This window comes from Schistocerca gregaria, chromosome 5, assembly GCF_023897955.1.
Source record: "Schistocerca gregaria isolate iqSchGreg1 chromosome 5, iqSchGreg1.2, whole genome shotgun sequence".
Classification (NCBI taxonomy): Eukaryota; Metazoa; Arthropoda; class Insecta; order Orthoptera; family Acrididae; genus Schistocerca; species Schistocerca gregaria.
In genome coordinates this window covers 282,438,764-282,459,241 of record NC_064924.1, presented here as the reverse complement: position 1 = coordinate 282,459,241, position 20,478 = coordinate 282,438,764, and the positions used below count along the sequence as shown (strand labels likewise).

General features: G+C 39.2%; 2 protein-coding genes across 2 annotated transcripts in view; one reads left to right on the top strand and one right to left on the bottom strand.

Annotated features, from left to right (window-relative positions):
• Positions 1-4,597, top strand: part of LOC126272181 (Sjoegren syndrome nuclear autoantigen 1 homolog) — a 48,280-nt gene extending 43,683 nt beyond the window's left edge. Inside the window, exon 3 of the mRNA XM_049974834.1 lies at positions 4,256-4,597. Within this exon, the coding sequence (XP_049830791.1) occupies positions 4,256-4,375 (120 nt within the window). The 3' untranslated portion in view covers positions 4,376-4,597. The remainder of the gene's footprint in view (positions 1-4,255) is intronic.
• A 77-nt stretch (positions 4,598-4,674) lies between these two features.
• LOC126272180 (probable Golgi SNAP receptor complex member 2) overlaps positions 4,675-20,478 on the bottom strand; it is a 30,326-nt gene continuing 14,522 nt past the window's right edge. Inside the window, exons 3-4 of the mRNA XM_049974833.1 lie at positions 7,101-7,256; positions 4,675-6,865 (exon numbers count right to left, since the gene is read on the bottom strand). Coding sequence (XP_049830790.1) covers positions 6,620-6,865; positions 7,101-7,256 — 402 coding nt within the window. The 3' untranslated portion in view covers positions 4,675-6,619. The remainder of the gene's footprint in view (positions 6,866-7,100; positions 7,257-20,478) is intronic.

Here is a 20,478-nt window from a genome sequence, read left to right as displayed (position 1 = left end):
GCAGTAGCCGAAAGTGAACTCCGGAGGTAACAAAGAAGAGCAGTGCACCCCATATAGGCAGTCAATGGAATCATCGAAAAGGAGTGTGTAGTATGGGTGGCCAGGGATGGCAGACAAACCGCATGCATATCCACTGCACAGGACATCATATCCATAAGACAATGTAGTTCAACAGCTTCTGTATAGAAACTGTCTACTGGATTAGTGTAAAAGGTGACAATGGCCAAAGTGGACCAGAAGCAAACACAACAGGTCAAAGCATTTGCAAGGATGCAACTTTGTTTCTTGGAAGCAGAAAACAAGTGGACGCTGTGATTCCAAGAGAAACCATAATTCCTCATTGTTTGCTCTAATGACATGAACATTCCATTGGAGAAGAATCATTTGACAGCCTTTGAAGATACACTGCTACAGGGCACAGAAGCTGGAGGGTCCTGTTCCAAGAAATGTACAGAGGAATTGGCATCTCCCTGGGTTGGCCTATGGATTCCAGGGTAGAAAAATGGTTGGCAGTGCGCACCAGCAAAATGGAGGTCAGCCAGGTAAGGATAAGACGGATTGCCTTTGTTTGATTTCTTACAGTTGGCAGGCGAAGATGGAGACATTTGTCAGCTAGAGGGACGTAAAAAGTCCTTGTAGGATTATTCCTTTTGCCCTTTCCGGCCCGTAGCAGGTGATTTCAGTGCTGGGGCGAAGATTTGACAGTTTGTTGCACAGCTGCAGGAGGAGGAGACAGGGATGATACCTTGATATTGAGCGATTTCACAGCTGCACTACTGAATTGGAGGTCACAATTCTGTGTGGAAAGTCTTTTGTGGAGCAAGGCTTGGCAAGAACGGTGCTGTAAGTGCTGGATGATAAAATGCAGGGCTTTCAACTAGCCAACTACTTGTGAGTGACAGAATAGGGTACTTTTTCTTTCACCCCGATCTCCTGGATGGCCTGCTCATTGAGATACATGAGGCATTCACGGGATTAAGCAGCATGGTTGCTATTACAATTGATACAGCAGGGAGGAGGAGGCGGGCAGTCGCCCTCTTCAGTGTTTTTACCACAAGTAACACATTTGGCTAGGTTTTGATAGGACACACAAATTTGGTTATAACCTTGACAGTGGTAGCAATGCATCGGGTTTGCAATGTACGGTCAGGCTGTGATGACTTCATAGCCTGCCTTAAACTTCAATGGAAGCACTACTCTATCGAATGTCAGAAAAAGACTGCATGTAGGCACCAAGTCTGCATCAACCTTTTTTATTACTCAATGGACCGCAGTGATGCTCTGATCAGAGAGATGTCCCCAGTCAGATCATCAAGCAGTTGTGTAAGAAAGACCATGTGAAGAATTCAGCATATGATGGGCCCCAAAACTAATAGGACACCTGTGGAGGAGCGAAGCTGCAAGCAGTTGTTGGGCTTGAAAATCACGATTGGTCTCCAAAAGCAAAGTTCCATTATGTAAATGAGAACAGGCTTTCACACAGCCTGCAATTGCATCAGCACGTTCCTGAATAATAAATGGATTAACAGTAGCAAAGGGCTGACCTCCTTCAGTACGTGATACCACGAGGAACCAACGTGCAGCTAGAAAAGTCTTTGAATCTTTACCCTCATTCCATTTACGTTTAGTAGATGTAGACTGAGATGGCGCATGGCTCATTGCAAAAAGAAAATATCCCTCTTGATTGCCACCATCTCCAGTGGCGTTCTCCTTTCAACAGGGCGGAGGGGGGGCTCACACACCTCAAGTCACACCTCCCTAACTCCTGAAAGAGGGTCCTATTGGCAGTTAGGAAGGTAAGAGCTCAGGCACTCCTCCCTCCCTGGGCGACTACTGTACCAGGGGGTAGGTGCAGACCCTACCTGTCGACCCGGACTGGGAATTTTGATTACCCTGTCACCTGTTATGCACCTAACATGTGGGCCAGCCTTGAGGAGCATACAGGGAGGAAGAAGAAAAAGGGAAATCTCAAACTCCAAAGCAGAGGAAGGGGACGATATGGAGAACAAAGGAAAAACAACACATGAGTGGTTCCAATGCTGTGCTATCAAAACTTTGAATGCATTCCCAAAACTATCCAAGACATATTACTCAAGGGATGGGATAAAAGGATAGCAGCACGGAAAGGGAAGAGATGCTGCAAAGTCTGGGGTCTCGTGGTAGCCAAGTACGAACTCACCAAAGAGTGGTGAGCCCCGTGGGATGCCTCTGTGTATTCCTTCCATCTTTCAACCTTCCTTTCTTTCCTTAATATTTGTCTGCCACCAGAGCTCTCAATTCCCTCCAAGGTTTTTGATTCCTATTCTGTTTTGTGGTTTTTTTTTCTTTTCCTTTCTTTCTGGGTATCAATTTTTTTTTTTACAAATATTTGTGCATTTGACTGCCTTTGAGAGTGCAAGCAGAGTAGGTAGGTCTGTTATCCAACAGATAGTTTATGTTTTCTCCCATGATTACATTCAAAAGCAGATAGAACTATGACAATATTTCACCAGTAGAACCCCTATAGGATGTTTACTCGTTCAATTAATTATTGTATAAATCAATTTCATAGGTCTTCTGTGAGCTGCGATACCATCTTGTGTTCAGAGTTATACATTTGAACTCGCTTGCTTCAGTCTCTCAAGTTCCTTCAAGCACTGTAGATGTTCTGCTTTTGAAAAAATTAATACTCGTTTTTAGTTATTGCTAAGCATGTTTACTGTTGTTATTGACTTTTTTATTTTATTTAAGGTTCCAAGAAAATGTGGTTGGAAAAGCTACATTTGTGTCATTATATGTTAAATGTACCATAATGTATGGAACAGTCTTGTCATTAGCTAAGTGTGAATTTGAGAAAAGTGTTTCCAAACATACAGAATTGGGTTTTTTATAAAGATTGAAAAAAAAAATGTGTTTTACAAGAAATAAATGCTGGGAAGATAATGTGTGAATGTGTAGCAATTTTTGCACTGCAGGAACCATATTTACTTTTTTGTTGCCTATCACACACGTCATGTGAGTAATATTTTTGTGCTATGAAACATTTTTTTTCAAAAATAATATTTGTTGTGGTAGTATTACTTGCTGATATATTGCGTATGTTGTATTTTTCGCCTTTTGGTCAGTTATTGAGAAAATAGTAGTACCAGAGGACTCTTCTGTTAAATTTGAGTATGTCAAGATGAGGAATGCATGCAGCTTAAAGCCAACATTTTTGTCCTGTGTTGCAACAAAGTTAATACCATCTGAACCTTCAAAAGGGCTGCTACATAACATTGGAGGGAACACAGTGATGCACAAGTGAGAAATGTCTGTATAAATTTTTATATCTAAAAACAAAGATGATTGACTTACCAAACAAAAGCACTGGCTGGTCGATAGACACACAAACATACATACAAAATTCGAGCTTTCACAACCAGCGGTTGCTTCGTCAGGAAAGATGAAAGGATGTGGGTTTTAAGGGAGAGGGTAAGGAGTCCTTCCAATCCCGGGAGCAGGATTGGAATGGATTAGTTTGAAATGTTTTTGTTGTCCTAACTTTTGATACATTATTTTTTCCTTTGTATGTGATGCTTTAATGTAGGCTATCATCTCACAAGAATGTACATATTTCACTGCAAGGAGATGGTCTTGATATTTGTAATTGGCTATCCTGAATGGCGTATTATTTCATTTGCTATAGCAAGGAAAATAATTATGTTAAGATTCTGATGAAATATTATGAGCAAATACCGATGCACAACCGGTAAAATCTAAATATATCACAGATGTTTCATTGCGGTGGTATGTCAAATGTTCAAGTAGTGATGTGTTATGAGGATACCCTTTTCAGTAATCACTACTAGTATTCCCTGTTTGTTTAATAACTCATTACAGTTTTTGGGTTGATATTATACCTAAGTTAATATGAGCTTCAGATTAGTTGCTAAAATACATACAACCAAATCACAGTCGACACATATGTGCAGACAGAAGGAGCAGATACCCAAGAACACATCAATAATTTTCCATAATCTGGCACTACTAACATATTCAATGCTTATCTCAGTCAATCATGAATTAATGTTGCAAGCTCATAAAGCTAGTCATATGTATATACATGATATATAAATTATATGTATATACATAATTTCTCCAGTTTAGCATAAATAGTGCATTACATTACTGAGTTTGCACTTCATAAATGTGTTAATTCTCTCTGCCAGGTTTTTTTTGTGCAAAGTGACATCTATACACACATATTTATTTACCATTAAAATATGTCTGTTTTTAGATATTGGAGAGTTCCAAAGTATTGCTGGACATGATCAGAAGAGAAACAATGACAGTGAAACACTCATTAACGAAGAAACCAGTATCAAAAGACTTACCAGTATCAAATGATGTTCATTAGCAGTTGAACTGAATGCACAGAAATCTAATAGCTGCAATGTTCTATCTTTGTTATACTGACTGTTTTGAGAATTTCTGCCACTATTTTTATTTATTACAAATTTAAAGAAGAAAAATGATTATGTATCTACCTTTAATTGAATCAATTACTATATTTTAGATGTGCTTCTTTTCTGCACAAAAACTATCATCCATTTTTTTGCAATAAAGTTATTCTAGACAGGTTGTGTGTCATGTTATAATCTGGAGGAACAATATTTTGGCCACCATTTCAAGTGCCTTTCATACAATTACAAGTACATTAACCACTTACAAAATAACAATTAAATGGCAAGTTTGAAGCTCGAGTTCCACAGTGAGAGGGGATTGCTACAGTTGGAGGAAGGCAGCACCATGAGGAGGCATGTACTGCAGCCATTATGAGGACAATTCAGTAAGTAACCCTGTATTGATCTAACATAAGTTTGTGTTACCTTCATGTGCGGCAATCTGGTAAGTCGGGAAAAAAAAGGAACAAACATTGATCCATACTGGACCTCTCTGATAAGAACTAAAGAAAACCTAGCCCTATTTGGCCAAGAAGTAAGTACTGTTTCATGTGACAACATGCCTGCACATTCATGTGAAGTAGTTGAGAGACAGAACTGCATGAATTGTGTAATGAAACTGCTACCACACCCAGATCTAGCTCCTTGCAATTTCTTCGTGTTCCTAAGCAAGAAGAAAAGGATTTAGGTAAAAAAATTTCTTCAAATGAAGCCACTTAAGTGGTCAGGTATGTACACAAAAATATCAATAGCTTAGTATTAACACCTGGCATGATATGCACTTTTGTTTTTGTACTATAACACTTTGGGAAATAGAGCTGTCAACATATCCAGGATCATTGTGGTGTCCCATCGACTGAGTGGTATTCTGGATCATAGGAGCATCTAATGAGAGCCAATTGTAGGTCCCTGCTTAATTGGTACTCCTGTGAGAATAGTTAAATCTACTAGGAGTATGAGGCAGTACATTACTTAAAGCCATGACAGCATGAGTACTTGACCGAGCAAGGTGGCACAGTGGTTAGCACACTGGACTCACATTCAGGAGGATGATGGTTCAAACCTGCATCCAGCCATCCTGATTTAGATTAGATTTTGTGTCATTTCCCTAAATTGCTTCAGGCAAATGCCTGGATGGTTTCTTTGACAAGGCACAGCCAACTTCCTTCCCTAATCTGATGGGACCAATGACCTTGCAGTTTGCCCCTCTCCCAGATCAGTCAACCAACCAATTCCTGCCTAGTTCACCGAGTCTAGAAGGGGATTGGGTGGGGAGAGGAAGAAAAGGAAGGTTGCAGCCAGACACGACAAGAACAGCAATGTTGTCCTTTCAGCCTAATGTGTACGCTTCCTGGCTTCATTTTGTGCCTACCCATTTGCTTACAATGTGAGTTGTGCTACAGACAATTTATTATTTACTAAGTATACTCTATTGTCTATGCACTTACTCTAGAAGTGGACAAGTTCTAGATCTTGCCTGCTGATGTAGTAAATTTCCTACATCTGATGATCATTACCGACATTTACTTTAATCACATTGAAAGTAACTAATCAAATAACGGAAAATCTGGTATGGAGAAACAATGTTAATTACGAAATTAGGAGATATTGTTACTCACCACACACAGGGGGGAGAGGGGGAGGGGGAGAGCACACCAATGTTTGATAGATGAAGGAACCAATAATTAACAAGTTTGCTTCACTTTACCACTCTTTTTAGTATCTTCACCAACATCTCAGCCATCCATGCCACAACGATGATGAAATACATGTGGCATGTAAGGGGTGGATTCACATACACACACTGACAAACACACACACACGACTAAAATATTCAAAAATATTGATTTTATTTTGTAAAAAAATTCTGATTCATAAAATAATTAATAATGAACTCCCCCCCCCCCCCCCTCCAGTACATATGTTCCCTAGGCAAGTATGAATATATATATACATATCACTGTAGAAAGGAACATCCAGCACACATATTTAAATGCAAATATTACCATTCTCTCTTAAACATAGTCTCTTTTTCTACCTGGCCCCACTTATGTGATCCTGAACTAAACATAAAATGAGAATAATAGCTGGTAACTTGAATGGATGGCAAAATAAATTCTAACATGCACAGAGCATGTGTGCCTACTTGCTCAAAAAGGTGTAACTAAAATCAAGCGGTGGGCTTTGTCAAACAAAATTCACAGAAAATAGAATATAACAATAATAATAACAATAACAGTAAACACCATGCCGCCTACAAGAATAACTTTATCCTGTGACACTCGTCGTTCAATTAACCTCATTGTTGTATTTGAAAGTCCGAGGGTATTGGCAATGTCAAATAAGCGTTTCTGGGCACCTTTCAATGTTGACCGCTGATCTTTTAAATTCTCAAGAATCACAGAGCCAGTTCTCAGCATGTCATCCACACCTCGATTGGAATTCTGTGGAAAGAACAGAAAATATTCATTTTCAATCTCAAGGAATGAATATCGGGAAAATCCACTAGTCAATCAGCAATGTACTTCATCCAAGTGAGGTGAAAGGAGGCGTTAAATATTGGCAGCAGTAAAGAGCATTATATTATGCAAGCATATATGCATAGTTTATTAGTTCCTGAACATTATAGGATGAGTTTTTTTGAAAAAAAAAATGTATGAATCAAGATATCTCTGCTACCTGAAGAGACATATTGTGCTGAACTGAATAGTCAATAAATATAGAAGTGTCTGCTTCACTAGAATTTTGTGTAAATCTTCTGCTCAACAATTCTTCCCTCTCCCTTTCTTCTTGTGCATGCTGCCGCTGCCGTTGCTGAAACATCTGTAGTCCAGCCTGAAACACATCAGTAGGACATGTTAATGTTGCTTTATTGAAACTGTTTAAGAATATTTAAGAGTTCACACATTGCATTTAGTTCTAGATAAGTTACAGAAAATCTTAATAAAGAAAAGCTCTCTTGGCCTGACTGCTTGTTGTTGTTGGACATGCAGCATTGTGGTATCAGTACTCTTACTAAAATATTTTAAAATGGTTATAGTGAAAACATTTAAATTTATGTTTTAAGAGTCAAAGTGCTTAGCTGAGATCCAAAATTCTCTGCCCAATTTTCACAACCATATTCAAACAAGCTTATGAAAAATTCATGTTAAAATACAAGCAGAATAACAGTACAGTAGAAAAAATAATCTAAAAGTGGGGTGTGGTTAGCTGATCACTGAGGAAAAAAGGGATGAGCCAGCCATCCTTAAAACACACTGAAGCCTTGTACCTAACAACTTATACAGGTCAGAAATAACACAAAACTTTGAAACATGCACCACATTCACACCACTGCCACCTAAAGTAGGCAGATCAGATGCAAAACTGGCTGCTGCTCCCACCAAGACAAGACACATTCTTTTACAGTGTCAATAATATTATAAAATGATGGATTGATATTGTAAAGATAACACATTTAGTTGCACATAGGCACACTAAAAAGACTGATACACATTGAGCTTTTGGCCGAAGTCGTCTTACGAAAGTAAACACACACACACACACGCGCGCGCCTGCCATCTCTAGCCACTTCAGTCAGAGTGCACTGTGTCGCATCGAGTGGAAGGGGCAATCTGAGGTGGGGCACGGAAAGGTGAGGGCAGAGTACATGTGGGGGTGGGGGGTTAGTGCAACACTGTGCATTCTCACTAAAATGGCTGGAGATAGTGATTATGATTATGTGCATGAGGTGGACTTGTTTGTGTGTGTTTCTCTTTTAAATGTGAAGAAGGCTTTGGCTGAAAGGTCAATGTGTAACAGTCTTCTTGTTGTGCATGCCTGCGACTCAATGTGTCATCTTTATGGTTAATAGCAATCTGTCCTTTCCATAATATTGTTCATATTCCAACCTCAACTTTACTTTGCTTGATTCTGTTAAGTGTGGCATAAAGATATCTGCATACTGGTTGGTCTTCGCATGATAGAAGGATCCTGTATTCTGAGAGCAATGTACAATCTAAAGGCAGATTAAAATTACTTCTTATCTCAACTCGGTAGCAGGAAGTAAGAATGACTAAATTGTTGGCTTCTTTGTCTGGAAATTATAATAAACGGACATGTTGTACTAGACACTACTATTGTCTGCTGAGCTACAGAAGTGTTACAGGAAAAATGATCAACTGTATTCCCAATGTTGTTAGCTGTATCTGAAGACAGTCTTCAATCATTTATATGGCAGTCTCTGAGAGCACACTATGCATGAATATTATGTTATTATTGTTGCAGAAATGGGAAACCATGCCTAGAGAGGCCTCAGAAGCCCACCAGGGCAATCTGAGAGAATTCCAATGAATCTGTTGAGGAATCATCTTGGGATTTGTCTTAAGCGATTTAGGGAAACCATAGGAAACCCCAATCTGGATGGATGGATTGGGGTTTGAACTGATGTCCACCCAAATGTGAGTTCAGTGTTTTACCACTGCACCACCATGCTCAGTATCAATACAGAAACCCATCCCTTAGAATCTTGTGTGTGCTTGTGGTGCAGTATTGATATCAGAAAATAAACAAGAAATTTAATGGGCACTAGAGTCCCATTAGTGAGTGTTGGCATGCATATCAGTAGCCAAGTAGTTATGAGGCCTAAGCCAGTTGCAAAATTTAACGGAAAGAATGAGGTTCTCCTGCTAGGTAGTTCACATGGTAGATGTGTGGGCCAGCAGTGCAGGAAGTGAATTCCAGGTCACCAGCATTGTGAAGCCTAGTGCAGGTTTGGCTCAGGTCACTGACAGCATAGTGGAGTTATGTAGGAATTTTACAAAAGAGTATCAAGTAGTGATTGTGGGTGGAGCAGGGAGTGGTCGTGTTAAGGATGGGGAATGTGGTGTAGGTGGTGGTCTGGTAAAGATAGCTACTCAATATGGTGGCAGTAATGTGGATTTCCTGCAACTGTTTCAGTGTCATGATCAGTCTTATCTTAATGCAGCTTTTAGGCACGTTAATGTGGGACTGGGAAGGCACTGATGGCAGAGGGCATGTGTCACATTGCATTGGTGCCAGTTGAGTCTATCAGTAGATTTGGTTTCACTAGACAGAGCCTGCACCTCAATAGTTAAGGGAAGGGGAGGCTGGCAAGCTTACAGGTGACAGTGCTGTGGATGGTGGTAGTGGGATCACTCATGAAAAAATTCCTGTAGTAGTTTGTGTTAGAGCTGCACCTTCTTAGATTGAAGTCAGCTGACAGGTATACCTGCTTAATAGAAGTCCCTCTAACTGAGGGATCATCTTTAGAAGTTGTCATGTTTCCAAGAAATTAGCATATTTCATCAGAATATAAGAGGTATTGAGGTAAAGGTAGTGAACTGCTCATATATTTTGACTCTGAAATTATTGGTATATCACAGCACTACATAAGTAACTTGACACTTCAGAAGCTTCCTTTAACAGGATGCAGATTAGCTGACTGTTTTTCAAGGAGTTCCTTGTGGAGTTGGGGAGTGCCCATGTTTGTAAAAAATAGAATCCCATTTGAGTCTACAGACATATCATGACACTGCACTGACCAGATATTTGAATGTTGTGCAGGGGCAGTTGAATTTAGTGAAACTAAACTTCTAATTGTTGTTGATTATATAGGTCCCCTAAATGTGACTTCAGAGCATTTCTGCTCATGCTAGAGAGGGTTCTTGGTTTACTTTATAGTAAGTACCAGAAGTTAGTTACATATTGTGACTTCAATATTAATTTTGTATATGAATGTGCAAGAAAAAGGATGCTGGTAGATCTCCTAAACTCGTAGGATCTGATGCAGATTGTGTTTTTTCTAACTAGTGTGCAGGGGCACAGCCATAAACGATATTTTTATTCATTCTTCATTACTGGATGGGCATTATGTTAGTAAAAGTGTGATTGGCCCCTCAGACCATGATGCACAAATTTTAACACTAAAAGGCTTTTGTACTCAAACAAATGTCACATTACAAACAATGACATCAGAGTGTTTTTTTTAAATGTTGTTGAACAAGAGTGGCAGGATGTGTATAGTGCCAATAACATAGATTACAAATATATGCTTCCCTTAACACATGTCTCATGCTCTTTGAGAGGTGCTTTCCACTAGGACATTCTAAACACGGTAGCAGCAGTAAAAGGTAGCCTGGGTGGATGATTAGTGGGATAAGGATATCATGTAGAACAAAGTGGCAATTATATCAAACTGTCAGAAGTAGTCACATTAAAGCTACAGTAGCCCATTACAAACAGTATTGTAACATGCTTAAAAATGTTATTAGGAAGGCAAAGAGTACATTGTACGCAAATAGAATAGCTAATTCACAGGATAAAATTAAAACCATATGGTCAGCTGTCAAGGAAGTGTCTGGTCAGCAGCATAAGGTGGACAATATAAAGTCAGTTGGTGGTAAAAATAATTGTTACTGATGAGTCAGATATATGTAAAGTATTTAACAATCATTTTCTGAGCACTGCTTTCATGCATACGATGGAGTGCCTAGTAGAATCTTAAAGTACTGTGCTGCACATATTAGCCCTGTACTTAGCTATATTTGTAATTTTTCCTTTAAGAATGGTCAGTTTCCTGAACAATTAATGTACTGAGTAGTAAAGCCGCTTTATAAAAAGGGATAATGCAGACAATTTTAGACCTATTTCTATGCCATCAGTGTTTGCTAAAGTTGTTGAAAAGACTGTATGTAAGGATAATGTCACATTATTTGCTATCAAATGTACAGTTTGGCTTTAGAAGTTGTTTAACAACTGAAAATGCTATATTCTCTTTTCTCTGTGAGGTACTAAGGCGTTTCATTGTGTTATTCACAAAATATTGCTCCAGATGTTGGACCATTATGGAATACGGGGAGTAGCTAACATCTGGTTCACCTCTTACTTTAACAACAGACAGCAAAAGGTCATTATTAACAGTGTTGAGAATGGCTGTGGTGTAAGGTCTGAGTGGGGTACGGCCAAATGGGAGTGGGGTTGCCCCAGAAACCACTCCTTTTCCTTACTTGTATAAATGATATGACACTAGCTTCGTAATAAAGGATGTGGTGTGCTCTCTTTCACACAGCAGTTCATGACACAATTCCATGGCTTGAAGAAAAGAAACTAACACATTTCAACAAAACCCAACATTTAAATTTCACAGAATGGGTTTATGGTTAGTGAAACTGAACAGTTCAAATTTCTAGGTTTTCAGATAGACAGTAAACTGTCATGGAAAGCCCACATTCAGGATCTTGATTTTTCCATTTTATTATTTGAAGGGTATCTGAAGTAAGTGATCGTTCGACACAAAAATTAATTCTACTTTGCTTATTTTCATTCACTTATGTTGTATGGTATTATATTTGGGTGTAACTCTTTCCAGTCTAAATGGATATTTTTGGCTCAGAAACTGGCAGTTCAGGCAATAAGTGGTACAGGTTCTCGAACCTCTTGTCGGCCCCTATTCACTAGTCTGGGTATTTTGACATTGCCATCTCAATATATATATATATTCTTTACTGACATTTCTTGTTAACAATATCAGTTTATTCCCAAGAATTAGCAGATTTCACTCACTTAAAACTTAGCAGAAATCCAATCTGCATTTGATCCTACGGAACTAGATGTGTAAATAAATAAACAAACAAACCTCAAACAAAATTTTGGTACCACTACACACAGCCTACCCAATGACTATGACCAAGCTGCAGGTGCAAATGTTACCCATCGAATAACAAAATCTTGGAATGAATAGTAAATGTTTTTAGTGTCTCATGTCTAGTGCAGTCACACTTACGGATAAGTTCTGTAACCCAGCTATTAACACTCAAGAGGTTATGAAAAGTTGGATCTGGTTGAACAGCACACTTCCCAGTGAAGCAAGAGGCACCTCAAATTAAGAGAGAAAACTCTGTGTTACACGGCTGTGCAAGGAGGAGAAGTGGTGGTGATGGTGCTCGTGAACTGAAGTTTCCAACTGTCATACTCAATTAATACCTTGTGGCTGCACAAAATGTGACCTTAGTTTTAATGGCAGTAACTAAAGTGTGATACTCTGGCACAGTCTGGGAAACATCTCTACAAATATACTTGCTTCAATAAATATTGTAAACCTGCGCAAAGAGAATGAGTAATGGGGAAGTGCAAGGGGGAGGGGGCCATGCTCCACGCTTCCACCCATGCCAACATGGTGGACAAAGTCTATCATCATGAAGTAGGATGCATATGTTGGTCCATAAACAATGCTGCCATAATCTCATAATGATCTGACACATGCCCTAGATAACTGCAGGAAGCGGAAACAATCAGCTCTCCATGCCATTCCGCTGAGGTATTTCAAAATATTTAATGATTTGGTGCTCTTTGTTCACGGGTCATTCCAGTATGGGAGCCTGGTTAATTTTGTGCCTAGCCTCAAAAAGTGCACATTGTTCTTACAATTTAAAATATTGTCCCCCTTTGTAAACTCAGGTAGGTTAAAACTCTGACAAACCAAGTTAAAATTGACACAAGTAATCCCCCAGCGGGAATCTAAAACCAATTTCATTGGCCCCAGCTTCCAATGTCCTTATGACCAGCTGTAGCTGTCTCATTGTCATTTTAAGATTGGAAGAAGGGCAGAAGATCATGAAATCATCCACAAACAAGGAGCGTTTAACAGGTCTCTTGGCTGAGATACTATTGATAAGTGATTACAAACATCGTGACACTGAGTATATTGCCTTGGAGGATCCCATTCTCTTGAACAAGCTGTCAGACAAGGTATCAACACAATACGAAAAGCACCTTTCCTTGAGAAAGGACTGGATAAGAAGCAGCAGATGTCCAGTCTGCATTCAAGAAGCTGGTGAAGGCTGCTGTACCTCTGAGTGGTGTTGTAAACTTGTTGAAGGTCAAAAAGTACAATGACTGAATGGTTTCAGCAAAAGACAGACTCCTCTGTTGCCATCTCTGGTAGAATTAAACTGTCAAGAATGGAATGGTAGCATCTGAAACCACACTGGGAGCAGCACAGCTGACCTTAGGATTTGAGGAGCGAGATGAGGTGACAGTTGAGCACATGTTTGAGAATCTTATCCATAGAGCTGGTATGGGCCACACTTTGGTAATTGTTAGGGTTTGTACAGTCCCTGCCTGGTTTCCACAATGGAATTAATATTGCCTCCTTCCAAGTGGTGGGATGCTATCCATCAAACCAGATCTGACTGAAACAAAGTAGGAGCTTGCCTTTGGGCTCCAGGCACAGGTAACAGAGCACGGCATAATGAATGTGTTCCAGTCCTGGAGTAGTGTCTATGGTTGCAGGCAGAGGTGGTTCCAATTTCCACATGCAGACTGGGTTATTGTAGACCACCTCATTACAAGAGAAGAAATGGAACTGCCTTATTTCCATATTCCGAAGGAACATCTGGAGCTCAGAAGGCTGGCTGGATGATGCAGTGACAATAAAGTTTTCAGCTAAAATGTGAGCCATGTCTTTAGCTGCATCCACCAAGACTCTTTCTCAACAAGGCCAAGTGAAGGTGAATCACCCCTGCCTGAAATCTGCTTTATTAATTAGGACCAATTAATGGGTGTTCCATTTTATTTAATCACTTGTCATGTTTGTGCCCTGACTTGAAGGCACGCATAATTTCTATTGTTAGACGGTGTTTGAATTTCTGCAAAACTGCATACCTGGCTCTGACTCCCAAGCAATGACGAGTAGTACACAAAAGTGAACAGTAAATCTGATTTACACCCCTTCGAGCACCTGTAAATGTGGCTTGGCTCCAACACTTTGGCTCCAATGAAGAATTTAAAGAGCTGTCTGTACCCTACTACTACCCTTGTGTTGCACAAGGGACAGAATGTTATGTGGACAGAATTTGTCAACACTACAAGACACTGAAAATGTTTAACTCTCAACTGTGATAATACAGATATGAAATTAGTATTTTTCAATAAATTTACTTTCCCTAGTCAATATTTTCGTAATAGTCTAACATGCATGTTACTTCCTTAATAGACTTTTCAAGTGTAGTTCCCACCACTATTACTTACTATCTGGAGATATGTCTCACCGCTGCTGCTGCTGCTGCTACTACTACTACTACTACTACTAATAATAATAATAATAATAATAATAAGAAGAAGAAGAAGAAGAAGGAAGAGGAGGAGGAGTAGTTTCTTTCCATTAGGCCCCTAAATAATTCAAATCCTAAACCCCTGTTCTATTAACATCAACCAAGTGAAGTCACACAATAGTTAGCACACTGGACTCGCATTCGGGAGGACAACGGTTTAATCCCGTGTCCAGCTATCCTGATTTAGGTTTTCCGTGATTTCCCTAGATCACTTCAGGCAAATGACGGGATGGTTCCTTTGAAAGGGAATGGTCGATTTCCTTCCCCCATCCTTCCTTAATCCGTTTGCTCCGTCACTAATGACCTCATTGTCAACAGAACGTTAAACACTAATTTACTCCTCCTACACTATTAACATCAGTTTTATGTTGAGAACATGTAACATGCCAACATGTTCTTTTAATGTAAATTTTTATTCAAAAAGAAAGATAACAGCATTATTGTCTAATCTGAAGGGAGAAAGGGATCATTTGCAAAAGTCTGCTTCTTGGTACTGAACTGATGATTTAAACACAGATTAATATTTACTATGTGAGAGATTATGAAATTTGGGCACAGAACATTTCTGAAGAAAGAGGACAGATCACATCCACCATAGAAAAACAAAGACAATTAAAGAACATATTGTTCAAATATTCATTATAATTTGTCTCTTACTGAATAATTATGTGTTACCTAAGTATTGACACTTAACTGGGAGATAATTCTAGGCTCTTGTTTACAATCTTGGCCTTCAAAGTACATTTAATTCTCAAAAAATATTAGTAGTGTCACACAAAGGAAAATATGAGATTAACAGACTACAAATGGATGAATGAGCAATGTGGATTCAGTTACATGCTGACTGATGACAATCATCCAACAAAAAGTGCTCATCTTAATTTTAAGCAATGGAAATTCGGGCTGGAATAACAGGACAGATTGCTAATCACAACAGAGAGAAGGCATTGAACTGCAGACAGACACATTTAAAAGAAGGCTGTCATATATGCAACAGTCTACTTGTAAATGTGCCTGTCTGCTGCCAACACCACCTCTATGTGGCGAGCATACAACTTGTAAACAATGGTGTCGACAGTGGCTGTGTGTGTTCTACGTCTGGTGAGGGCTTAGTCCAACAGCTAATAATATCTAGCAGTCTTTCTTTTGATTGTATGTAAACTGAAGGTGGAAGGAGAGGAAAGGGAAGGGACTTATCAATGTCAGTTGCTTCAGGACACCACACAGTAATAAAATTTTTTCATTGTGTCTCTCCAGTCATTGCTTCGTCTACATGGTGAGTAACAATTTGTCCTTTTCGTATTATTGTAACAAATACAGAAGAGTTAGGGAGGAAAAGCACTGCCTCATTCGTCCATTAGCACAGGACACATCAATCTCTTAAGCTACAAAGCACAATGAAAATATCTAACCTGCTGCTACCATTTTTTCATCACGTAAGTGTGTTGTTACTAAGAAGATAGCTACCACAAAAGCAACCATGTAACAAAATGAACTGTGCATTGTTTTATGTACAGACAGTGAATACAGTTAAACCCATATTTTGCATTTTTGCGCAGTCCAGACTTGAAAAATGCAAAATTGAGGAAAATGCAGAACTGAGGAAAATGTTAAAACCCCCAAAATATGAGTAAATACATATGTAATTGGCATATATTATTAAAATTGTAATACTCTCCAATAAATCATATAAAATTTGTACAAGTGAGTAAAATTAAGTGTACAATACAATGTTTATACAATAATTTGTGGTACTGAATCTCATCAGATAGATGTGTAACACCAACTAGAAGCTTGCCAAAAAATTGAGGTATCTGGGTACAACATGATTGAGCCTTTTTCTGACCACACTGTCAAAATAGCATTTTTAAGAGATTATTCCCTTAAACTCACTCAGAAGAAAGCAAAAATTGATGAACGTAGTGAATTAAACCCAAAGCTGTGAACCATGGTGAAGGGTATTGGAGTCTAACATGTGGGGGCATGTGTTTTCCTTCTATAGCCAATGGCAGTGGAGCATACTCTGGTGACGTGAGCGCAGTGACCTCTAGTGTATTGCTTGCAAACTTTTCCTTGTTTACTGTGCTGAGTAGTCAAAGTGGAGCATTCTGTGGTATTGCCAACGTGCGTCATTTGCACTTCGAACTCGTCACTTGCTGTGGTGTAGAAGCACGTATATACACAAGTTTTCCTTCACATGTGGCACTTATTTATACCAATGATTTCAGTATTTCTCTGTCCCAGCAACACATTTATAACAAACTGTCTGCCATCACAATACGTTAAACACCACTGAGAACCGCAACAATGATGAACAAGCCATTGCACAACTGTTCACTAAACAGAACCTGTATTGTGCTGCTGCACATAGCAAATGGAGTGGCTTACATTGGCCGCAGTCAGCAGAAGCACAATACATTCTGGATTCTGTCAACAGGCTTCACACAAAACTACTGTAACTGATTCACAGTAGTGAAGGGCGTTCGAGGAATAACTGTATAAATTAAAAGTAAGTGGAATTTGTTGTCACTCCATTAGCTGACATCAATCGCATCAGCCATACTTTGGAACAAGCCGCCAAGTAAACTTGCTGTTTATCACTCTATATGCTGGAAGCCACTGAATTAGCGTAATGTCACCATGCTATACAGCTATTGGCATATTTCACAGTTTTCAGTTTATTTCACCACATAGCCTATAAAATATTGCTATTTCTGAGGTGAACACAAAATGAAAGTACCCTCAAAACTGCATGCTTTAAGGTATTATTTGTGGCAGTAGTGTGTTGGGAAATGGCTCAATGACCTCGTACATCATTAGCAAAAGTGATAATCTTTTCAACAACATACCCTGCAAACAGCATGGTGAACACATTATTGTGACCAAGATAGACACAAAGCCCATGCCTACTACAGTAGTACAAGTTTATATGACAACTAGCTCTGCAGATGAAGAAATTGATGAAATGTATGATGAGATAAAAGAAATTATTCAGGTAGTGAAGGGGGATGAAAATTTAATAGTCATGGGTGACTGGAATTAGTCAGTAGAAAAAGGGAGAGAAGGAAACATAGTGGGTGAATATGGTTTGGGGCTAAGAAATGAAAGAGGAAGCCGTCTGGTAGAATTTTGCACAGAGCACAACTTAATCATATCTAACACTTGGTTCAAGAATCACCAGAGAAGGTTGTATACATGGAAGAATCCTGGAGATACTAAAAGGTATCAGATAGATTATATAATGGTAAGACAGAGATTCAGGAATCAGGTTTTAAATTGTAGGACATTTCCAGGGGCAGATGTGGACTCTGACCACAATCTATTGCATATGAACTGTAGATTAAAACTGAAGAAATTGCAAAAAGGTGGGAATTTAAGGAGATGGGACCTGGAGAAACTGACTAAACCAGAGGTTGTACGAAGTTTCAGGGAGAGCATAAGGGAACAATTGACAGGAATGGGGGAAAGAAATACAGTAGAAGAAGAATGGGTAGCTCTGAGGGATGAAGTAGTGAAGGTAGCAGAGGATCAAGTAGGTAAAAAGACGAGGGATAGTAGAAATCCTTGGGTAACAGAAGAAATATTGAATTTAATTGATGAAAGGAGAAAATATAAAAATGCAGTAAATGAAGCAGGCAAAAAGGAATACAAACGTCTCAAAAATGAGATCGACAGGAAGTGCAAAATGGCTAAGCAGGGATGGCTAGAGGACAAATGTAAGGATGTAGAAGCTTATCTCACTAGGGGTAAGATAGATACTGCCTACAGGAAAATTAAAGAGACCTTTGGAGAGAAAAGAACCACTTGTATGAAAATCAAGAACTCAGGTGGCAACCTAGTTCTAAGCAAAGAAGGGAAGGCAGAAAGGTGGAAGGAGTATATAGAGGGTTTATACAAGGGCGATGTGCTTGAGGACAATGTTATGGAAATGGAAGAGGATGTAGATGAAGACAAAATGGGAGGTAAGATACTGCGTGAAGAGTTTGACAGAGCACTGAAAGACCTGAGTCGAAACAAGGCGCCCGGAGTAGACAACATTCCATTAGAACTACTGATGGCCTTGGGAGAGCCAGTCATGACAAAACTCTACCAGCTGGTGAGCAAGATGTATGAGACAGGCGAAATACCCTCAGATTTCAAGAAGAATATAATAATTCCAATCCCAAAGAAAGCAGGTGCTGACAGATGTGAAAATTACCGAACTATCAGTTTAATAAGTCACAGCTGCAAAATACTAACGCGAATTCTTTACAGATGAATGGAAAAACTGGTAGATGTGGACCTCGGGGAGGATCAGTTTGGATTCCGTAGAAATACTGGAAAATGTGAGGCAATACTGACCTTACGACTTATCTTAGAAGAAAGATTAAGGAAAGGCAAACCTACGTTTCTAGCATTTGTAGACTTGGAAAAAGCTTTTGAGAATGTTGAGTGGAATACTCTCTTTCAAATTCTGAAGGTGGCAGGGGTAAAATACAGAGAGCGAAAGGCTATTTACAATTTGTACAGAAACCAGATGGCAGTCATAAGAGTCGAGGGGCATGAAAGGGAAGCATGGTTGGGAAAGGAGTGAGACAGGGTTGTAGCCTCTCCCCAATGTTATTCAATCTGTATAATGAGCAAGCAGTAAAGGAAACAAAAGAAAAATTCGGAGTAGGTATTAAAATTCATGGAGAAGAAGTAAAAACTTTGAGGTTCGCCGATGACATTGTAATTCTGTCAGAGACAGCAAAGGACCTGGAAGAGCAGTTGAACGGAATGGACAGTGTCTTGAAAGGAGGATATAAGATGAACATCAACAAAAGCAAAACAAGGATAATGGAATGTAGTCAGATTAAATCAGGTGATGCTGAGGGAATTAGATTAGGAAATGAGACACTTAAAGTAGTAAAGGAGTTTTGCTATTTAGGAAGTAAAATAACTGATGATGGTCGAAGTAGAGAGGATATAAAATGTAGACTGGCAATGGCAAGGAAAGCGTTTCTGAAGACGAGAAATTTGTTAACATCGAATATAGATTTATGTATCAGTAAGTCGTTTCTGAAAGTATTTGTATGGAGTGTAGCCATGTATGGAAGTGAAACATGGACTATAACTAGTTTGGACAAGAAGAGAATAGAAGCTTTCGAAATGTGGTGCTACAGAAGAATGCTGAAGATAAGGTGGATAGATCACGTAACTAATGAGGAGATATTGAATAGGATATGGGAGGAGAGAAGTTTGTGTCACAACTTGACTAGAAGAAGGTATCGGTTGGTATAACATGTCCTGAGGCATCAATCGATCATAAATTTAGCTTGTAGGGCAGCGTGGAGGGTAAAAATCGTAGAGGTAGACCAAGAGATGAATACACTAAGCAGATTTAGAAGGATGTAGGTTGCAGTAGGTACTGGGAGATGAAGAAGCTAGCACAGGGCTGAGTAGCATGGAGAGCTGCATCAAACCAGTCTCAGGACTGAAGACAACAACAACAACAACAACAACAACAACAACAACAACCACAACCCTACAGGTTACATCATTTGACATTGCGAGTGCTGGTAAAATTACTACCTAGAAGGAGGAGAATAGGATTCTCGCACCAACTTTAATTTATAGCTCTAGGCTGTTTATACTTTATAATCCAGTACTTTAGGAATTTGGATTGTTTCGTACAATAAGGTTTGTAAACTTACTGTGTGTGTTAGTGTGGTGTGGTAGCTGTGCTGGCAGTTGGGTGAGGTAGTAAATCGCCAGCCAATAAGAGCTCACTGGCCCAAAACAGCTGATGTTTCCTGAAGTCTGACCAAGCATATTCTTCAAAAGTCAGTTTTTCAATATAGAAGGTTAATTTAGAAGGCTGATGATCAATAGTGTTGCTGAATAGAGTACACTGGAAATACTTGCGAAAATGTGAGACTGAGTTACAAGTGGCACAAGAAAAGGTGGTGGCTGGGCCACTTCAT